This window comes from Megalops cyprinoides, chromosome 1, assembly GCF_013368585.1.
Source record: "Megalops cyprinoides isolate fMegCyp1 chromosome 1, fMegCyp1.pri, whole genome shotgun sequence".
Taxonomy (NCBI): Eukaryota; Metazoa; Chordata; class Actinopteri; order Elopiformes; family Megalopidae; genus Megalops; species Megalops cyprinoides.
Window position 1 is genome coordinate 67,549,264 of NC_050583.1, and position 21,790 is coordinate 67,571,053.

The window sequence follows — 21,790 nt, forward strand, 5'->3', positions numbered from 1 at the left end:
TGGTTTGTCTGTCTTCCTTGACACGTTTAAAATAACAAATTAAACTATACATATGACCCATCCAATTACTACACTTAAAGGAAATACCTTTTCAGATGGTAAGATAAAAAGCACATGGCTGAGTTGGGTAGGGTTGCTCTGAAATAGTTCTTATTCACTGTGTACGAGGCAAGGTAATATGTCTCTAATTGTTCAGTGTCACATAACCTGTTTTAGATAACAATCATTTTAATTTATTTTTAAATGTTTCGTGTGTTTGCTGGTACATTACCAACCATTACATTTGAGTACAAAACTGAAATAAAATGAAATAAAATTTAACATTACTTTAGCTACTTTTTCTTCATAAACTAACATTACAGGACAATTGTAGTTACTCATTGATGTTAGAAAAATAACATACAAGAAAATAATTTTACAGGATTGTTCATGTATAACATAATCAATACTAATACTCCTGGCATTGATATTCTGCATAAAAAGCATTCATATGCAGACTGAAATCTGTTAACAAATATTGCCCATATAGTTTTGGTTGATTTCACTCGATATGACACTCCATCATTGTAAACGTTGGAGTCCCCAGTGCATCTGGAGAAGTCCCAGGCACTTTACAAAGCACACCCCAACAGTAAAAACCAGCCCAAAAGTGAGCAGCAAAATAAGGCTGAAACAATGGGTTGAGTTTGATCATTTTATCAACTTTTTTGTTTTGTCCTTGTAAAATGTCCTGTTGTTGATCACTTAATATTTTGACGTTTCTGAAAATATATTAATGAAAAACACTTCTGGTACAATTCATGTTCTGTGCTCAAAACCTCACAAATCCATCATGAGTGACATTTTGTCACTTTTTGAAATGTTACAATCATTCAAATAATAATAATAATAATAATAAAGTTTAAGTTGACATACAAAATGTATGATCGATCGTCATTTCTTGTTGCATCAAGAATAGAAAATAATATGAAAACAATTCTTGTAACTGGTACACAGTTCTGGTTTGAAGGGGTTAACTTAGGCTGACATGTGAAAGAAGCCACAGAGAAAATCGCGAATCGTTTACAATAAGTAGTTCATTATCATTAGTTCATATGTGCGAATTTTAAAAGCCCTTATTACAACAAAACAAAACCCTATTTCAGTCACTAGATGGGGCACTTGACACACGACACATTATTGCGAGGATTAGGACTTAAACGTCTAGCCAGCTAACTATAGCTAGTGCTGTTGGCATAAATCAGATTTCGCAACCAATATCGTAAAACGACAAAAAGAAAAAAAAACGGCGGTAACATGCCTGATTTCTTTGGATGCACCTTACCCAATATTTTAGCTCACTCATTACACATACGCTACAGCTAATAGTACAAACACTAAATATGTGTTTATCTAATCAAACCACCTATCACGTATAGTTAGCAACTATTTGATACATTATCTGACAGAACAGAGGAAAGGATATTTTCACGTTAATGGAAAAGTTTGCTTCCAATCAAACGACGGACGCTCAACACGTTTTTTTGCCATACAATTATTTAGCCAGCTAACTAAGCATACATAAAGTATTCATGAATTGTCAGCTAACGATTAACGTTATGGTAATCGGAAACCCGTTTTCACAAAACGAAAAGTTTAACTATTTGTGTGGGTTTTGTCACAATGTCGGAAGTTCCGACCAGCTGGCAAAAACTGCAGATTCAGTAAATTATATGTAATTAAACACGCCTGACAGGAGAGGGCAAATGGTTCTCTGGAGTGAATCGAGGTTAACTGGCTAGGGGGATGGAGGTAGCTAGTGCTAGCTAACGTCAGCCAGCCAGCTGAGCTCCTGCTGGAAGATGTGACTCCCCCTCTCTCCTGCTCGTTTGCTGTGTGTCCATCAGGGTGGATCAATGCTAGTCTCCCGTTTCATACAAACTCACATTCTCTCTCTGTCCGCCTGCGCTCTCTTTCTGTATACCTAGGGGGCACATCCAGAAGAAAGACCCTCTCACCTGGCTCCTGGGGAGCCTGGAGCTGGATATGCTGTAGTGGGAAAGACTGGCGTTTGGACGGCCGGGCTGAAAATGCCGTTGGAAGTGTAAAAGGTTGATTATTCACATCCTTTCTAGCTGCTCCCTTTCTACGCTGCCAAGCTTGTTGCCTTGCTAAGCGGCCTAAAACACACAAAATGTCGACCAGAACGCCATTGCCCACTGTGAATGAGCGCGACACCGAGAATGTAAGTATTGCAGTTATTTTTATTCTTCCGAAACAAGTCTGTTCTGTTGTTCGCTAATTGTGTCATTCTTGCTAGCTAGCGAGCTAGCTACGTTCGTTGAAAGTGCTGATGTCGACGTTGCAATAATACTGGGAATAGGCATACTTTCAGAATTACACAGCAAGCTAACTAGCTAGCCAACACAAGGAAGGTATCGGATAGTAGCTGCCTAATATTAATATGACCAAGCTAGGTGCAGTACGTTAGCCGTTTCATTGTGGGCTTACAAGCTAACCAGCCAGTTTAGTTCAGAAAATGGGAAATTTACAAAATGATGTTCCTAAAACCTGAATGCCAACTTGCCGGGCAGCTAGCTGGCTAGCAGTATTTAACTAAAGAACTAGCTAGCTAGAAAAGGCAATGCAACTAGTTAGATTGTGCACTGCCATGGTCAGGCAGTGTTCGGTGTCGCTAACGTTAGCTAGCTGATAGTACATCATATCAGATTTGTTGATGCTGTTTTCTTTGGATGCGGTTTAGTCTCGTTAATTAGCTTGCTAGGTAGCCGTATCTCAGAGCTATTTTTACATGGAATATTTAAATGATTGAATTTATAAACGTTTCTTAATTTAGGCACTTGAATTGGCCACCTAATGTGCTAGGTTATAAAGACATTAACGTTAATTAGCTAGCCAGCTATCTCAGTAGCTTGCCTTCCCTCAAGCGGATGACAAGTATGAGTCAACAGTGAGCTGGTTAAAATTATACCGTTAGCCAGCTGGAGCGATATTAGCTAGGTTTGATAAACTTTCTGCCCATTTAGTTTTATTTTTCATTCAGAAGCTAAAATCAACGCCTGATATTGGAGATTAAATTTCTAGGATGGGACGTGTGAAGGAATTCGGCCTGTGCGCGACTGGGCATGATGTCTGTCGCGGTTGGCTTTGTCCTTGCCAGGTTTTCTGGCGTTAACGTTAACATGAAATAACGTTACTCGAGATTATTTATCGTTGGCGTTATGTTGCCAGCATTGAATAATGGCAACACATGAAATCTGGCTTTCAGAATTGTTGTCTGCACGAACGGGCGCTTTAATTAGTATTTTTACTTTAGTTTACAGTGCTTGCGGGGAAATCAGAAATTTAAGTTGGCTAACGTTAGCAGTTGAGCCTGCTAGCGAGCTGCTCCTGAGACCGGTGATGCGTTCACAGCTAGCTAGCCAGTGTTAGCAGAACACTAGCGTCTCTTCGTTATTTTACATTTTCTGTTGTTAAGATATGAAAGTTCCATAATATCGCTGTTGGCATTTGATCAAACAGCACGGCGCTCTGTGTAGCTATGGCATTGATTCAGAGGAGCATGGAAGATGACAATGCACAATATTGAGCCGCCGCAGTTGTACTTCGGCGTGAGACGCAGTGTCCAGATTGTGCTAGGCTGAACACTTAGTCATGCCATTCAGTTTGAAGTGAGAACGCGAGCTTGCGCCTTTTTGGTTAGCTAACTGTAATCACCGAAAATTATATTTTATTTTATTGCTATGATGTAATTCACAGCAATATGACTTGTCACGGCGTCTTCAAACCTGGAGACAGAACAGTTTCACAGATATTCTGTTAACCTAAGAAGAGCAGCACAGTGCATTTAAATGCTCCTCATCAGCACTATAAGGTGTACTGTGTACTTAAGTCATTGTATTTAGCCCGACGTTTTGCAAGTGTTCACACAATACAGATGATTGGCCGTGGAAAATGTTAAAAATTGTGGATCAACTGAAATGTTGCAGGGTACAGAAAATGAAACTTATTACAGGCTGAAATATGAATGGTGTGCTGTATAGTGCATGCCCTAGGTTACCCATAATGTACCTGTGGTGAAATTTGCTGCCTGGAGTTTGATACAGGAATGCATAGAGAAATTCAGCAGAGAACTGAATTGTTACAGGCCTAGTTGGAGGCTCCCTTGGCTGCGTGAGCCGCTGTGACAATATAGTGGTGTTGGAAGTGATGTAAGGTAAGGGTTACATCCCCAAGTGCTGTAACATTTCAAAATGGCCTTTTATCTGCTCTCTGTAAGGTAGTGCATTGCTAACATCAAGGGTTTCACTAATATCACTGACACCAAAATGAAATTTCTGCTGCGTGTGTGTGAAGTTATTGCCCTTTGAAGTCTTGATCAAGCCAAATGACAGGAAAAGAGAGCCATCCTCCCCCCCCCCCCCCCCCCCCCCCCCGTTATTGATAATATATTGTAGTGTTTTACCGAATTGTTCTTTGTCCTTTTGAATAGTTATTTTCCTCTTTTCGTGTCTACAAAGCCATTTTTTTTTGGGGGGGGGTAAATGAAAATGTATTGTTGGTCTCTCATTATTATTATTATTATTATTATTATTATTAATATTAACAGCCTCTACATGGTCTTGGCACCATTGTGATGGTGGAATGTGTCTCATCAGTTTAATCTGGCTGCAGCTTTGGATAATGACGTAACGGTGACCTTTCAGTAATGCCTCCTCGCCTCCTATGTATGCACACTTTAGGCCTACATACAGTCAAGTTTTCCCTGCCACGGCAGTGCAAGATGTGCTTCCAGGTCCGGTGAGGGAGATGTAACTGTGTTCAGGTGTACCATCATTCCTCGGACTAGAGAAAAGCCCATGGCTACACTGTCCATATAATGGCCAGTAATGCCTAACCTAGTATGTCAAGTTCTTCTGTAACAAATGCACTGGAATGTATTGAAGACATGGAAGTCGACAGGCATTGACATAACTAGGTCCCTTCTCTTCTTATCGCTGAGGAAGGAGGGCAAGCTCCCCCCACGATTACTAGTTTACGGCCTCATTACCATATTTAAATGTAGCAAAGTGAATTGTAGGTCAGTGTTTGTACTGCAGAGGCAAATTACTGGAACAGGCATTTAGTATCATCTGTCAAAATCCACAGAATGATTGCTTTGCGGAGTAAATCGGAGAGGGTAGACTTTTTAGTATAACCTGATTAGATTTGAACTAGGATGAAGGCTATGATTCTGTAGGTTGAGCATAGTGCTGAGAAGTGAAAAAATGCACCCATATACATGTTGCATTCTTCGCACAAAAACATAGCCTAATCGTTTTAGCATTAGCGTTCAGGAAAGGTAATTTGAGACAAGAGGAAAAGGTCAGGTGGATACAGAAAAACAGAAAAAAACCCCCAAAACTTCAGGCACCCACATAGCCTTAACTAATCATTGATTTATAGGATATTTATGGCGTGCAGCTTGCCCGTGTGCTCAAAAAGGCTGGTTTAGGGGGACAGTTGGAGTTCTCCTGACCCAGGTTGAAGACCACTGATCCGCACCCTTGTTTTGGACCAATACAGTTACTGGATTTGGTCCTTTTTGAGCAACTGAACTCCGACAGCAGTATGAAAGGACTGTGAAGGGAATGGGACTAGGCAGGCTGGGGGCACAGGCGCACCTGAAACTGAAGACCAGTGCAGACTGCGCCAGCTGCGGGCAACCAGATGGTTAGCTTAGAAAACCGGCCTGGTGTGGCATGCCAGTTGGTGATGAAGGGTTATAGTCCAGAGCCATGTCTTTGTTTCTACATATTGAATCTTGATCTGCCATCAACAACCTTTTTCTTACTTCTGAGCCAATCGGAGAGGAGGAGGGTGTGGCTCCACGACCATTTCTACTTCACTGTAAAGTCAGAATTGTGTTAGATAAGCGCTTTTAGCTTTTACTATGAAAATGAATGGAGGCAACGGCGAGCTGGTGTAAAAATCAGTCCCAAATTTTAAACAGGAGCAAATGATTGGGTTTGTATGTTAAATTCTGTGGTTAATATTTTATTAAATTTGTAATTAACTGTAATTCATGTAAATTTGTAATAACTGTAATAACATCCTGAACCACAATAGCCGTATCCGCTATTCTCATTACATCAGTTGTCTGTAGTGAGTGAAATATTTATTTACTCTGCATTGCCTGCCGTCTCCTGAACTCTAAAGAAAGGTAGTTAGTCTGAGAGAATCACTAGTTTTGGCTGCGTTGGGCCATCAGATTGATGCATTTGAGTGTAGTAAACAGTCTGAGCCTCTTGACCTTGGTAATATGATGCTCAGCCAGTGTCAGTTGGTCTGTGAATGCTATAGGCCGTGTATTGGGTTTTTTTTTTTATCCAGACCTGGGTTAAAGAAATCATTTGAGTGGATTTAAAATGACATTTTTAGATGTATGACATTTTTAGATGGATTTTTGTCTGGCTCTCATATGACTGTAAATTTGAGGAAAAGGTTGTGTTATGTTTTCCATATACCAAATTATGCTCAAGTTGTGTTTGATAGTTTTCCATATAAAGGAGTAACGTTTGAGTATATTTTAAGTGCGTCCTTGAAATCAAATAGACCCAAAAATACTGCCTGTCAGACAGGTCTACTTTTTTATGTACCATAATTTATTTTCAAACATTCCCAGTATTTTCTAAATGTATTTTCAGATACACCCCGGAATTCATACACCGCTTATGTACTAGTGTTTGAAAATACTGCCTTTCAGATACATTTATGATAAGTATAAAAATGATAAGTATGTGACCCAGGTCAGTCTGGAGCACTTGGTGCGAGAAGGACCCATAGGCCTCAGGGAACAGTGGCTATTGGAAAGAAAGAGAAAATGAGCAGGAGGGGTACACTGTAGCTTAGTGTATCTGCGCCCGGGCTTTCACTGATAAAATAATTGCATAACTGCATCCAGGCTGAGAAACTGGAGGCTTTTAAAAGGAAGGGGGGGGAAAAAAAAGAATGTACCTTTCTGGAATGTTGTGTCCTCAGGCGTTGTGTTCATTCTCATGCTTACGAAAGAATGCTCGCTGCCGCTCATAAAAGCGGAGAAGCCGCCCCTGGTTTGCATGTGCATGTCTAGGAATGGAGCTGAACCCACGACGTCATTGAGTAAAGTTCTTAGACGACTGACTTTGCCTGCCTGTGCCATACAGTTTTATTTGTTTAATCGGTTATCTGTTTTAAGGTTTGTGGTCTAAAGTGGCGCACCCCGTTTCAGAGACTTAAACGAATTCTACACTTAATTCAAGCAATAACAGTTCAAAAGTGTATAAAATAATCACTCGTACAAAATCTCAGCAACTGCGTTGTTAGAAGTTGTCTCTTCTTAGCATTTGATCGTTGACCACTTAAGCAGTTTTGACTGAGATGGAAAATTAATGGTGAGAAAGTGCATTTTGCATGGGGCTGCTCTAAAGGCGAAGATAAATGATCCTCATAGTTTTGTGAGCATTGGGAAAGTGTCCCAGGGAGATGCTAAAAAGCTCTTGGGTCTCTTTCGAAAGTTAGGTCATGTATCGGAATTACATAGGTTCTATTTACCTGTTTGGGGAAATACATTCTCTAAATGAATGCAGTATTCATAGCCTGACAGCCCTGTTAAAAATCACTGCTCTTTAGGCAAGTTGCAGCTCATCGTTGATTTAGCGGGGATGATACCAGGTGGTGCTTGTGTGTGTCCGGCTAACAGGCCTGTGCCCAGAGCCAGTTTAAGTTTAAGATGTCCGCTATTGTTTTGGGTCTTAGAGCGTAACAGCCACAGCTGACAAGATTCTGTGTCCTTAGTGCCTTTTCCTTTCCGTTTATTGGTTAGATCACTTGACAGAGGGTAACTCATTTGTTACTGATTAATTTTTGAGTCCCAGGCAACCACCCACCCAGTCAAACAGTTTTCCTGTCCTGTGGTTATAGGTGCAGATGCCTAAGCTTTGGTTGGGTAAGATAGAGACAGTGGCTGGGAGAGTGTACCGACAGGAGCCTGTGGTCCTGTGGGCCCGGGCTGCTGGCACAGTGCACACCCTGAAAAGGCCCAGGCCTGCTGGGCTTCCCTGCCAGAGAGGCAGCCTCAAGGGGAACTACATCATCACCCTGCGACGTGCCTCAGCAACTGTGCTCCACCGCGTGCTTCATTGTTACCAGAGCTCCATGGTAACGCGATGTAAAGCACCCACAGCGAGAGCCAAGGCCAGGCTGTCGCCTCCTGTCAGGGAGAGAGAGGCAAAATCCGAGGTTGGGATAGCCCACACATTGTCTGGAGCAGTTGTGGGAATGTTGCTCTGGATTGACTTAAGCCTGTGAGTCATCGCTTAATGAGCACAGTGAGAGCTGAGTGGAGCAAATCGTTATTCCCCCTTTCCCCGTCTCCCAAGCGTCGTGTCGTGACTGACGGGCCCCGCGACCTGGTATACCACCGCACTGTGACTGTGGGGTTTCAGCTTTACTTAGGGACTGTCTCAAAGCGGAAGGACTGGAGGTATACCAGGTGAAAGATATTTACCCAGTTTCTGTAGCAGCCAAGAGAGTGTTTTGCCCACTTCAGAGAAAATAAACCACTCTCGCATGTCTGTCATTGTCATTTGCTTAAACTGATGTCTGATTTACTGTAATTTACTGAAAAATGGATAGGGTTTCTGCCACAGAGGCTGCCATCATAATTCCATAATTCCGCATAAATGGAAATACAATATGTACATATGTAGACCTCCACACACAAAACCCTGCTTAACATTGAGTCCATCAGAATGATTACCCAGAAATTGTCAAACGTTTTATTTCATTTCAGCATATTCAGATTTTTATTAAATCACATTTACCTTTTAGTCTAGATTCAAAACACTGAAACAAACAATAGAGGAGAGGCTGTACAATTGAATTATTAAATAGATTTCCCTTTTGTTTGTTGTTGTGATTACAGTGAAGACACCAGGAAAGACCTGTTATTAATCAGTGTTTTTGGTTGTGGGGTTGTGATGCAGTGTCTCTAATTTCTAATTCAACCAGTTTGTTATTAACCATCTAGTTTGCAGTTTCTTGATAGAGAGCTGTTGCATGTCACCTTATTGAAGCATGTGGCAGAAGTACATTATTTTGCGAATTTACACTGCTCTTAATAATCTCCTGCCAAGGTAGTCGATTTGGAGATTGCTTATTACTAGCAGGATCACATGTGGGCAGTTTATGTGTAACTGTTCCCCCGCAGAAAGAATGACAGTCAATTCCTAATCTATGTTTTTAATAAGTGCTGATCATAGAGCTGGTAGGAACCGTTTGCCATGCTTTGGCTGGCAAAAGCACTGGCAGCCTTCAGCTGTTAGGACAGATGCGTGGATTACAAAGCCCTTGAAGTGATTTTCCTCAGGACTGGCTCCTGATGCTTCAGTGAGGAGAATCTCAGGTATAACATCAGCAAGCATTGGATCGTGGATTAAGGCCTGCCTTTTTAAGACCTTGGACTCTCTCCGCTTCTTGCACAGGTTCTTAATAGAAGAGATTAAAGTGTAAATTCACTCATTTTTAAACCAAGGTTTAAATGATTGAATGTGTTGGAAAATACCGTGGATGTTGTTTTGATGTCACATCCACAAATGAGCTTGCTGGTGTCTTTTTGCAGGGACCTCTGGAAGACAGGCACATGATAGACCCCAGTGCCTTAACCGTTACTGGGAGAAAGCAGGAGTGCAGGCTAGAGATTTGGCTTTCTTGGTAGCCACTAGATAGCAGCTAGATGGACTACTCTGAATGGGATGTATGATTCATCAGTAGTTGGGTGTCTCCTTTCTTCTCAGAGGATTTCACTTTTTGTTAACTGTCATCTAGCTGTGCTTGCCCCCTGTGGGTTAACCCTGTGCTTTGTCAAAAGTAAGGTTGTATGGTTGTTTCAGGTCTAAAGGATATTTGCGTGCTTTTATCCCTTTGGAGAAGTGCACTGGCTGAATTGCCAGGCAGCTTGGAATACAGCAGCCCCTTGCTCTGTTCGTCCAGCTGTGCTCTTCATATTGTGTTACCATCTCCTAGTATGGTTTACACTTAATGATTCACTCGGATTCACTGAAATAAATCAATAAAGATGAATGTTTTAGGGAACACCAGTAATGTGTCTGGTGGAATCAATTTCTTCGAGCACTGAAATCTGAGTTGGCATTACGGGTTCAGTTCTTGTGACTAAGGTTTGCATTTTCCGTGTTACGGACTGCAGTGGAAATTCTGTTTGTTAATTAGCTCTCCAAAGCAGTAATTGGCAGTTCTGAAGTGGGCAGGATACTCCGCGAGTCTCACTTGCTTCACTGGGTCTTGGAGTGGTGACACACGTGCTTGCAGAGTTGAAACAGAATCGATAAATGCTAACGATTTATATTAAAAAATATCGTCTACCAGCATATTAGTGAAGCTAGATAGTTCAACTTACGCCCGTGTGGGGAATCTGTTGTACAGCTTTCTGTAGGCTACTTCTTACATAAAAATGAGCTCTTTGGGAGCTATGTATGCTGTAGTTAAATTAAACTCAAGTAACAATTCTTAATTTTATGGAGCCATCATCTTGTAACTTTCGCTATCTTCCATGACCATGTTGAATGCCATTCAGCAGGGGGCAGCAGAGGGAATATGGCTCCATGAACAGATAGTGGTACTTGGAAACATACGCCCACATAGAAGTATTTGTTGCATTGTATTTCTGCTTGTGAGTTGGGTCGGGGGTATTAGACTGACTGCAGGGGGCATTAGTTGGGGTGGGTTTTCCTGATAACTTTCTGCTTGGAAAGTGCGTAGGCCTCGCAGAGCCGTCTGGATAAGCTAATTCACACACCCGTCTGTAACGCGCAGTTCTGTTCCTCATTACCACCGCGGAGCGCTCGTCCTGTCCTGTCTCCCGTCTTGCCCCTCCCCGCATGCAGCTCTCCTGGGCTCTCAGTGCCAGCAGCGATGCCAACAGGCCTCAGAGGCTGTGTACCTGCAGCATGTGACTCCTCTGGTTTAGTTGTGGCGTTCTCTAAGACACAATGCCAGAACAACCTACTGTTCACACAGCAGTTCTCGTTTTGCTGACAGACAGTAGGTGCGGGGCATGCGCAGCCGGTCTCGGACCACTGTGCTGAAAATGTTGCTTGGATGCTGTGTGTCCATGCCTGTGTTTTTCCGCTCTCAGCCCGTTTTGAAAGGATTCCACTGGTTTATACGGTCTTCCTGTCAAAATACGCCGTTTCGTGACACAGGACACCAGCGCCTGCCCAGTCCAAAGTGGGGTGTCTAGTATTATGTCTGTGTGTCAGAGCAACGTTATGCCAGCGATACTGCCACACTGGAAAATTTCCAGAGAACAGGAGTGGTATAATCCAAACAGTGCAAGGTAAGTAATACAGCGTGAGGTTAATCGGATTGTGTATGTAAAGCTTGGAAAAGAGTATTCGTGCCTCTGAAATTGGAATTGGGAACCCTGGAGAGGAGTCTTTTTTTCCCTTTTCCATACAGGTACTAGAGTAAATGCCCTATTTCTATTGTTTTTTTTTTTTAATTGGCATTCTCACACATTCTAGCTTTAGTTTTTCTGTTGAAAAATTTCCATTGTTGTATGTACAAAATTATGCAGATTTGCCTGTTTGAGTTGTGCAAAGGCCCAAGGGTGAAATTAAGTTAGTTTGAACATAAGAAGTGGCTAGATTAGCTTTCCTACCTCACAGAGACAGCTTGTTTTAAAATCGTAACTTCCGTTCACAAAGTTACACCAACCAAATCGCCTGAGATTGCTCAGTTTTATGGATTTCACGTCTTCCCGTGCGCATACGGTGCAGAGTAAAACCCCACAGGCCCACGGCTTCTCATTGCCTTTGGTATTAAAAGGGAGCTGTGCATTCTTGCTGGCTGAAGTCATTTTGTGTCTTGACTGAGTGGCAGGTGCTGTACACGACACTCTGGGGGTCATTATCCCGGTGTAACGTGAGCGTTTGGACATTGGTAACCCGACGAGGGCTTTGTGCTCAGGGCGCGGCAGATCGGGCCCGGACTGGAAAAAAGCAGCAGGGGATCGTGGGTAATTGGCAGGAGTGGCAGGGGCGGGCAGCTGCTGCAGCCATTTGTGGGAGGTGGGAACGCGCGTATCCCGGCGTCTGTTCGGCCGCGGCCTGGCCGCCCCCGCCGCAGCGTCAGAGATGCGTTTCAGCAGCGCTGCCGTAGCGCCGAACCGGTTCTGCTTGAAAACGGGAGGAATCCGTTTGCAAGACATGATGGGATTCATTCAGCTTCTGTCTTCCTTGTGGCAGGGAGAGAGGCGAAGACGTAGTTACAACCAAATATTAAGTCATTTGTGTGGGAGGCCTCTGGGGACTGTCAGATAAATAAAGGCGCATGTATTAATTCCACATATTAAAGGGGCAGTGGTGTATCCGTTTTCCTTTTCACTGTGATTTAGCTTCATAAACACTGAACACTTAGTCCAGCCCCTAGGAAGGAAGTGATGCCAAATGGAAGATATTGTTACATCATTATTCAACTCAAGTCCAAGGTTTTTTTTTCTTTTTTCTTGGGTTGGCCAGCTGCGACAAGAGTGGCATCTTTTTCTCTGCGTGATATAAGTGTTTCCATCGCCTTTAGTGGCTGTCAGTTGTCCTGTACTACAAGAAACGACAGCAGCAGTCTTTGTAGTTATAATTTCATCGTTTGAATCTGTTCTACTGCTTTTCAGCTGGCATCGGACAAACTGTCTAATGATGTCCGTCTGAAAGCAGGTTTGATGGATTCTGCTTTTTGGATAGCGCTGAGCTGACCTCAGCCCACTGTAACTCGACACCGGCTATAAACCCCTGCTTACCGTACTCCAATCTCCATTTCCTATTTGTGATAAAAATAGCTCCACATCTACCTTCTTACAGCTACAATGATTGTCTCCTGTGAGTGGACTCGGAGGTCATTTAAAGAAAATGACAATGCATCATGTAATGCAGTGAGATGCATGGTTGAAGCGAACTGTGGTTTTTGATCACAATAGTCAAAACACATATGAAAACTGTTGAAGCTCCATCCGAAGCAAAGGTGCATATGAACGCATCCTTTGATTAGGAGTCAGATTTCACAAAAAGCTGGATTAAGATAGGATGCTTCTGGGAATTAATAACAGCGTGAAATTTAAAGCATTGTTTTGCTCCACAAAAGGCCATGTTACTTGAGTAAAGAACTGAAATGATTAAGCAAAGGTGAATGGTCATTTTTGCAAGTTTTTAAGGAACATATGTAATGTGTATATACAGCCTCTTCCAGTGTCATTGATGTTGTCCGTTTTTGAACTATCAGATGCAGATTAATAATAATATGAACATAACTTTTACAGTGTAAACCTACCTTCTGTTGTGCCTTTGTACAGGTCTCAAGAATACTTTTGGAAAGATATTATTCATCAGTCACTGTATTTTACCACTGTAAAGCTTTGCTACCTTTCTCAGCAGTAATTTGTTACCCCCAAAGTACCAGCATGGGATTTTTGATAACAAATCAAAAACTGGCTTCTCTGTCAGATCCTGTTGGTTTTTTTTTATTCATTTTGCAAATTTTGCCAGCCTATTTATTCTGTCCTGCTCAGCCCATGGTGAGTTCATATGCAGAAGCATTTTGTTTTGCCGGACTAATAAATAGGTGTGGGAGAGAGCCACTTGGAAGACATCCATCACAAAAGCAAACCTAGGGAAAGCAGTTAGTTTATAAATCAGCTCAGCGAGGGCCATTGGTTTGGTGTGTGTGTTTCTTTCAACCAGATACATTTAGCCCTAACCCTGTGGTCATCTTTAAAGTCTTCTGGAATTCTTACATAGCAGGCATAAAACTAGCTAAAAATGAAATACGCATGCTAAGTGATAATTTAAGGTGAACAGCTGATGATATTTCAGATAATAGATGAAGTGGCCTCTTAAGCGGAGATAACAGGGAGCGTTTGTGGAAAGCACTGGCAAACTCAGTAAACAGAGATGCAGGTAAAAGGGGAGAATACTGCACGTCTGGAAACCAGCGGAGTGCAAAGCGTCGGCCGGTGTCTCTCTCGGCCGTTGTTTGCTCCCTTCAGTCCATTAGGGCCCCCTGATTAATGAAACGAAAGACCCGAGCTCACGCCGCGTTAATGCACCTGCGAGAGCAGAGAGCACCGTCCACTCTCACCGTGGCGTTTTGACAGAGAATCTGACTGTCTGCAGGTCCATGAAACCCATCCTCTTGCTTGAGGTTTTTTCAGAGGCTGAACCAAAGGTTTGCTCGAGTCACTTCTCTACAGCCTTGAACCCACAGAAAGTTGCAATTCACCTGAATTGATTGGTAAGTGAAAAGGAAAAAGAAAAGCTCCCAATAAGTTAAGTGCGACGGTAAGAATATTGACTATGTCATAAATGTGAATATGAAGTCAGGATATTGTCACTTTGATTAACTTAAGGTAAATCTTAGGGAAGAAATCTATTACAGATGTGTATTACTGCTGTTATAGCAAGGATCAAAAAAAACTTTAACGTCTTTACACCCGTTGATGAAAACGTTCACGTGAGGGACACCCAAAGCCCGAGGCTCGGCCTGTGCGTGTTGCCCTGTGTGTTGATCAAACTGAAAAGTGAAGGACATGCCAAGATCTCGGTGTCCTCCTAATCACTCTGCTACAAGCTAAATGAGCTGAAATGAGCTAGAATGAGAGAGTGTAAATTGAAGGACAACCTGCTCTTTGACCAGTAGGAGCTATTTGTCTCTCTCTAACTCTCTCTTTCGCTTTCTCCTTTTCTGTCTCTCTGTCTCACCCACACACACACACAAATCTTAGGTTTGAGAACCTGCTGCTTGCAGATCTTTCAACATATTCCTCCTTGTGCTTTTTATTACATTCTTCTCTCACTCGAGTGCCATACTGTTAGGCTCTGAAAAAGCCTGTGCTCACATGGACATGCAAGGATGTTCCATCAGCCCAGAGGTTATTTGGTGCCATTTCACTGGGACTGAGGCTGTAGGTGGAGCTGACAAAGGGCATTCTCCACAGCTGGAACGACTCGATGACTTGATGATCATATACAGTCACCGAGTACGCGGTGCAGTTGTAAATTCCCACACCCACTAAACAAAATGTGATGGCACAAAAGAAAACCAAACCCTGCGTTCTCACTTCTGTGGTGCCTAAGATCAGTGTATTGTGACATACTGTTTAGCTAACATTTATGTGGGGATTACCTGCCATAAGACAAGTTGCAGGTTGCTTGTGCCATAGAATTTTTTTTTTTTTTTTCTCCCATTTCCTTATGCGACACTGTGGCAGTGGTGTTTTTGCAATTTGGGTTAGGAAAGCAAGTGCTTTCAACCTTTGTGGAACGCCGGTGTTCCGGTGAAGCATGGTAGGCAGGCATTTCTGTGTCATTTGGATAGCCCTTCGCCCTCTCAGGTCCTTGGTTCTCGGTCCTATGGTAGAGTCACTCACGTTTAAATTGTCCAGATATGCACGCTAACAGAATGAGGGGTATTACAGACCCTCTGCATAACAAATTGGCCTGAATCTTCTACTTAGATGTGTGGAGTGTGTTACATATTTCAATTTATGCATCTGCCAGAGGGTGTTGCCCCTAAAGTTGTAGGTTTTATGCACATGCACCTGCTGAGCAGGCATTCTTATCCAGAGCAACTTGCACAGTTTATAGTTTATACCACTGGATATTTACTGAGGCAGTTCAGGTTAAGTGCTTTGCCCAAGGGTGCAGCAGCGGTGGCCTACTTGAGAATCACACCAGCAAACTTTCAAGCTTTGGTCTTTATGGCTACACTGCTGCCCTAGTGAATTCTGACTTCTGAGGCCTAGTTTTGAGTATTTTCAATGTTGGCACGGGTCCCTCCTGTAGTCTTTAATACACAACAGCTCAAAATTACAAATAAGTCATGCAAACCCTGTTAAATGAGAAAAGCTGTAAATATTATTTAATATGTGCACAGTCAGCACAAAGGTTGTATAAAAAGTAATCTAAATTCATTTTACATGTAATGTTTTAAATTTAATGATTAGTTTTACTGATGCGTCGTGTTTGTGTTTTTCTTAGCAGAGCGGATGACCTCTGTAGAGGTAGCAAATTGGCTGTATGTCAGCTGTCCAACAGAAATGCCTCATCTTTTAAACAAAGGCGACAGTGTCGCCCTCATGAATTGAAGTCAGGCACACACAGGAAGCTGGAAAATACCATGCCACTGTTCTCATCTTGATTGTTGTCATGTCATGGTAATTACATTCACGTTTGTAAGAGTGGAATCCAGTCCTTGCATTTAGAAAGACTCAGCAAGAGTCTCTCTCTGTTTGTGTTTATAAGCATTTGTCTGCAGGTTCGGAATACAGACGTATTCAAGATTCAACTTAAAAAGCAGCAGTCGTCTACTAGCCTACTTAAGCTTTTCATAGCAAATTTCACAGGGCTTGGGTCTGCAGAGTTTGGAAATACTTGGTTTCTAGTCAATTCATGCAACACCTTGTTTGCCTTGTAAGGACTTTGGTTGTCCAGAAAAGGGGATGTGGAGAGCTAATGGGTGACAAGAGGTAGGTTGCAGGCTTCAGTCCAGCTTTACCTTAAGCTTTTGTCTTTCAGAGGATGTGGTTCCATTATAAGACCTCCAAAAAAGAGCTGTATAACAGGTGTACTTTTGGTGTTCATCAGCTTTGTAAGTGTTTTGATGAATTGTTGAAATTGCATTTGCTGAGTCTTGCTACTACAAAGTGTTTGGATGTGAGGGTCTGTCAACAAAATCTGCCCGACTTTTGAAAATCAACAACTGTTAAGTTGGTTAGGTAACATTATTCTTGCCTTCCACTTCAGGTAATGTTGAAAAATTAGGAAAATTTCAGATTGTAAACATCTTCAAATAAAAATTACCAAGTTGAACTAAGCAACCTAAGATGAATATCTTTGCACTATGGTTTAACCAGATATGATTTTGTGGCTTCAAGGTAGCAGTTAAAGTGGTTTGGTAGAAGAATACAAAAGGACAAGATAACTAGGTAGGTAACCACATCTTAAGCCATTTTCACATATGAACTTTGGGCAATGTCCGGAGAATCAGGTCCGCACATTGTCCAGAGCTGCCCATTCACGTATGTAGTACACAACAGGAAATGGTCTCTGTCAGATGCATTCTCACCTATTGGAAATACTCTGGTTTGGTTTAGGCGGGTGGTGGGGGGGGGGGGTGGCCTCGGTAGAGCGTGCAGGAGGCAGGACATGACGCAAAAAGTACGCTGCAGAAATCGCAGTGGCTGTATTCGAAACCGCCTACTGCATACTGTGTACTGCGTACTACACAAGTATATACTGTATACTGCCTGCTATTTTTCAGTGTAGTACCCAGTATGCAACCATTAATGATTACATTTGTCGTATGTTTCATTGTCGCGTGAAATCACTGTGAATTTCCTTGTGGTATTTTCCAGTTAGACGCCACTTGCATTCTCACGAGTGAAAAGTATTGATGAGTTCACGAAAAGTACTCGCGATTTGAAGTATTTTCAGGTTTTTTCTTTTCAATGTCTTACCTTTCGGTGGTACAGGCACATAATGTGACACGGAGGAGGAGAAGGCGAACATAGCTATTGTACTTTTGGGTAGCCTATAAAAAAATATCACACGTAGCCATCCAAATGGTGCTACCGGTACACATAATTTATTATTAATTATACATTTATTATAACAGGAAGGTAAGTTTTTGTTGTTAGGTGAACTGGTGATCTAACATTACATAGCTATCTCACTATACCTATCACTATTACTTAGCTACAGCTTAGCTAGCTACTAACCAGATAATAAACTACCAACCAACGTGACTAATCTTCGTAAGAGACAAGTTTTGGCAGTGTAGCTATAGCTAACTATCTCTTTAACGATCGTTGGACTCAAAATAGCATGTATTTAGATGTATCCACAATGTCAACGAAAGAGTGGAAAGCAATATACAGGCATGCAGAAAAGGGTACGAAGCATATGTTTGTATTCTTCTGGTTTCACGCATGATAGAAAGATTGAAACGTCATCAACACACCCACACCCACTGTGTACAAAATCATAGCTTTACTTTCTGATACCATAATGCAAAGGTTTCAGGTTTGCCTGACCTGGGGTGAGACTCGTTTGGGAATATGGAACTATGACCCATCTCAATACTGCCAGGTCACTACCCCGCAGCAGTAACGTCATAAAGAATCCCCGCAGATAGATGCACCTGCACATGACTGCATCACGGCATGGCCTGGCTGTCCAGAACGCGGTAAATCAGCAATGACAGAGTGTCGGGAATGGCGCAGGTAAAGGTGGTGTGGCACAGCAAGCATGGCTGCAATCTGAGGGAGCAAAAGAGTGCTGAAAGCACTGTGATCATGAATGGAGGAAGGCTATTGGTGCTAAGATTATTGCTTCTATCCTCCTTCCCTCTCATCGCTGTCATCTATACAGTAGCTACTGTGTTTTTAGCTCCCACGTTTGACTCCCCCAAACTGCCACAGCCTGGACTTGAACCTGTAGACCTCTTGAGTCTAGATGTTTGTTCTGGAGCGAATTTTATAATGGCTCACTGCAATTCTGCAGTGGCCACACACCCGTAACAGGAATTGTAATTGGTCACTGCATGACGGTTGTGTGCTTCTGTGAAGTATTTGCTTTTGTATTTCTCTCCCAGCGCCAGCAAGTAGGTTTATCTACCTCCCATATTTTGCAAACTCATCATTACATGCAGTAATGTACCTAAATCACAACCCAAATTTCACTGGGGATTTTGGGTTTGCTCAAGCATTAGTTTGTTCCCGAAGAAATAACAAAAAAAAAAAACCTAACCATGCTTTTATTGTCAGATCCCTTAATAAATTTCAGCTTTAGGTATTTAGGTATTTGTATGTACATTTGTATATTTGTACATTTAGGTGCATGCAACTACAAATTCTGGATAGGTGTATATTAAATGGTAATTTCTCTTGGAAGTTTTCAGGAGAATAGCTCTCTCTGCAAAGAAAGTGGAGTCTTTCGGCAGCTCCAGTGGCCAGACCAAATCCAAGATCGCCATTGCTGATTGTGGCCAGCTCTAAATGGGCATATCCCCCACCTGTCAAATAAACATTCCTGATCTGAAATTTTGTCTTAACCTTCCCTATCTGTCCTCCCCCCTTCCTTAATTTGGTTTGTTCCTTGTCTGAGCTTGCTGCATTTGTGGCTTGCCATGTTGTTTCCTGTCTCAGTGGATGAGAAGTAGCTCTTTTTCCTTACAGCCCTGCGGTAAAATGGAACTTCACCAGCATCCACTGCCACTGCCACTGCCACTTCCCCTCTACTGTCCATGCGCTCAATGTGGGGGGGGGGCTGCTGCTCCCCAACTGGAAGCGCTCCCAGTGAGAGGGAGGACAGGCGAGGCCTTCAGGGGTTAACCGAGCAGAAGCCAAGCGCGTCACTCTGAAAAGTGTTGCGATATGTGCAACAGCCATTCAGAGACCCCCATGGGTAGAGACGGATTACCGGCCCTCTTTTGTACTGGCAGGATCAGGGGGTGCTGAAAAACGGTTGTGTGAGCGGCCAGAGGTAGCTCACGATCGCAAACCCTTTACAGTTTCCTGCTGTCTTTGCAATGGCCAATTGACAGCAGCGCTCGTGCGACCATGATCCTTGGCCCGTTTTATTACGCTATATGTTTTTTGTTTGTGTATGTGTGTGTGTGAGTGTGTCTGAGAGAGAGAGAGAGATAAATAAAATGTTTGCTTTACTGTTGCCACGGAGTGTAGGCCCCACTTCCCAGTCAGAGGGAGATTTCAAAGCCTTTCGCTTTCTCTGTTCTCCGAAGGTAACCACTGTGCACAAAAGATTTGAATCTTGACTGGAACATATGGGAAATTAAGGCCGTGTCTATATTTGCCTTTGCCAGGGACACAGCTAAGAGATAAATTCACATTGTGCTTGTGACTGGGTGAGTTCACAAAGGTTTTCCCACTTCTGTGTTGTTGCAGTTTTCGAGTGCACATATTTAGTTTATCAGGTTAGTAATTCTGTCTTCACAGAATGTCTCATTTCCAGTGCTCTCTTATTAATATATTCAAGTGTGTATTTTTTTTTAATGACGGTACAGGTTCTTGTATTTTTTATTTTATTTTATTTTTTTGCTCAAAAGAGAGATTTAAACCTGTATAAGATGAGATATTTATCCCACACAATTTGAATTTGAAGTGCTACTCGTGTAACAGGAAGTACCACAGAGATTGTGCTTTAAGTTACAAAGCAAAAAACTTCTCTCGGCAAGGCAGCTACGGGGACGTCCTTAAAGTCAAATCACAGCGAGAGGCGCGGCTATGTGTGTTTTTAGGTTGTGTGAACGGCCCGGGGCCCGCCGGCGCTGCGAGAGCGCTGCATATTTAATGCAGCGGAGCTCTGCTGTCCTTCATTCCAGCCTTGTGAGAACTGGGTCACCTCCACGGGCCCCTGCAAGCTGGAGCACCATTACATGTGCAGTGTAGTAATTTATTCACACACATCTGAGCACCACTGCACTGCACTCTTTTCGATAACACTCGAACTCCCGCTTCCCCCAACTTGCCCAAGGAGAGGGAGGGAAATCAGCCGGCCTCCACCTTGGTGGTGATTAGAGGCCTTAAAAGACTGTGTTGTTTGGCATATGTTGCTCTTAGTGATTGTCTTCAGTTTGTCCTTATGCATGCACCGAGTTTGTGAGTGAAACGGTGTGAAGAATTGTTGGGGGAGGAAAAACTGGGTTTTCATTCAGTTATGCTGTCCTTCGTAAGTCAGTCTCTTGTACAGTAGGTGTCGACGGGGCCTCCAGCAGTCATTGTGGGAAAATTCCAGAAGAGCGGGAACTCTGTGTTGAGTTTGCTTCTGAAACGCTGCACAAACAATGTGTTCGTGTAGTAGCGTGTGGAGAAAGTTAAGAACACAGGTGACTTACATGGTCGAATAAACCAACGTCACCCCTGCGAAACTGCTGGACCATTTAATTATATCACATCCTCATGTTTTCGTAATGTTGTGAGTGGTAGAATTGGATATCCTCGAGCTATATTTTTCTCCATGTTACATTCTTAAAGGTCTGAGAACTACCCGAGTGAATGTGATGCAAGTAAGGTGCAAGCCAAGGGGGTCAAAATTACATCACTGATGACATCATTTGATTTTTTTTTTATCTGAGGTGATGCCTCTGAATTAGGCAAGTGGCGCAGTCCAAAACAGCACACTGCTGCAATTATTTAATGTTGATGAATGCGGTAAATAAATCCAAGTCTTGAGAAAGTAAATCAACATGAAGAAATCAAAGTGGGGGTGGGGCGGGGGGGGGGGGGGGGGGGGGGGGGTACCAGGCATGAGTTTTTGGAGACATTGTTTCCAAATGTGTATTGTTTTCTCTGTGTGAAATAAAGGGATATAGGGGTGCCAAAAGGAACAAATTCAGTCGGGATGAAATTTAGACACAAGAGTCCTCCTTAGACACTCTGCACGTGTTGTGATAAGAAAACGGTTAAAACCAAGAATGGAAGGTGGGCGGCCTGAAAGTGGGAGAGACGTGCCAAAAGCTTAATCCAACACTTTTAAAAAGTGTTTAAAAAGAAAACGACACTTTCTTTTCTGAGAACATGCTGGACCTGGAACGGGACCAGAAGGAAGCTTCGTTCTCTGACAGCCAGACTTTCCCTTGTATGGAACCCTCTATTGCTCCATTAAATCAAATATATTCAAAGCACGTCTGTTTCCATCATCGTACCTATGGAGTCTAGCACAGGTAACGTCTGAGTTTAATTTTA

General features: G+C 42.7%; 1 protein-coding gene across 4 annotated transcripts in view; it reads left to right on the forward strand.

Moving 5' to 3' along the window:
- The first annotated feature begins 1,768 nt into the window (after positions 1-1,768).
- The window catches only part of mark1 (MAP/microtubule affinity-regulating kinase 1), an 85,790-nt gene continuing 65,768 nt past the window's right edge, over positions 1,769-21,790 (forward strand). For all 4 annotated transcript variants that reach the window (XM_036524033.1, XM_036524049.1, XM_036524041.1 and 1 more), the window contains exon 1: positions 1,769-2,224. In XM_036524033.1, the coding sequence (XP_036379926.1) occupies positions 2,174-2,224 (51 nt within the window). In that variant the 5' untranslated portion in view covers positions 1,769-2,173. The remainder of the gene's footprint in view (positions 2,225-21,790) is intronic.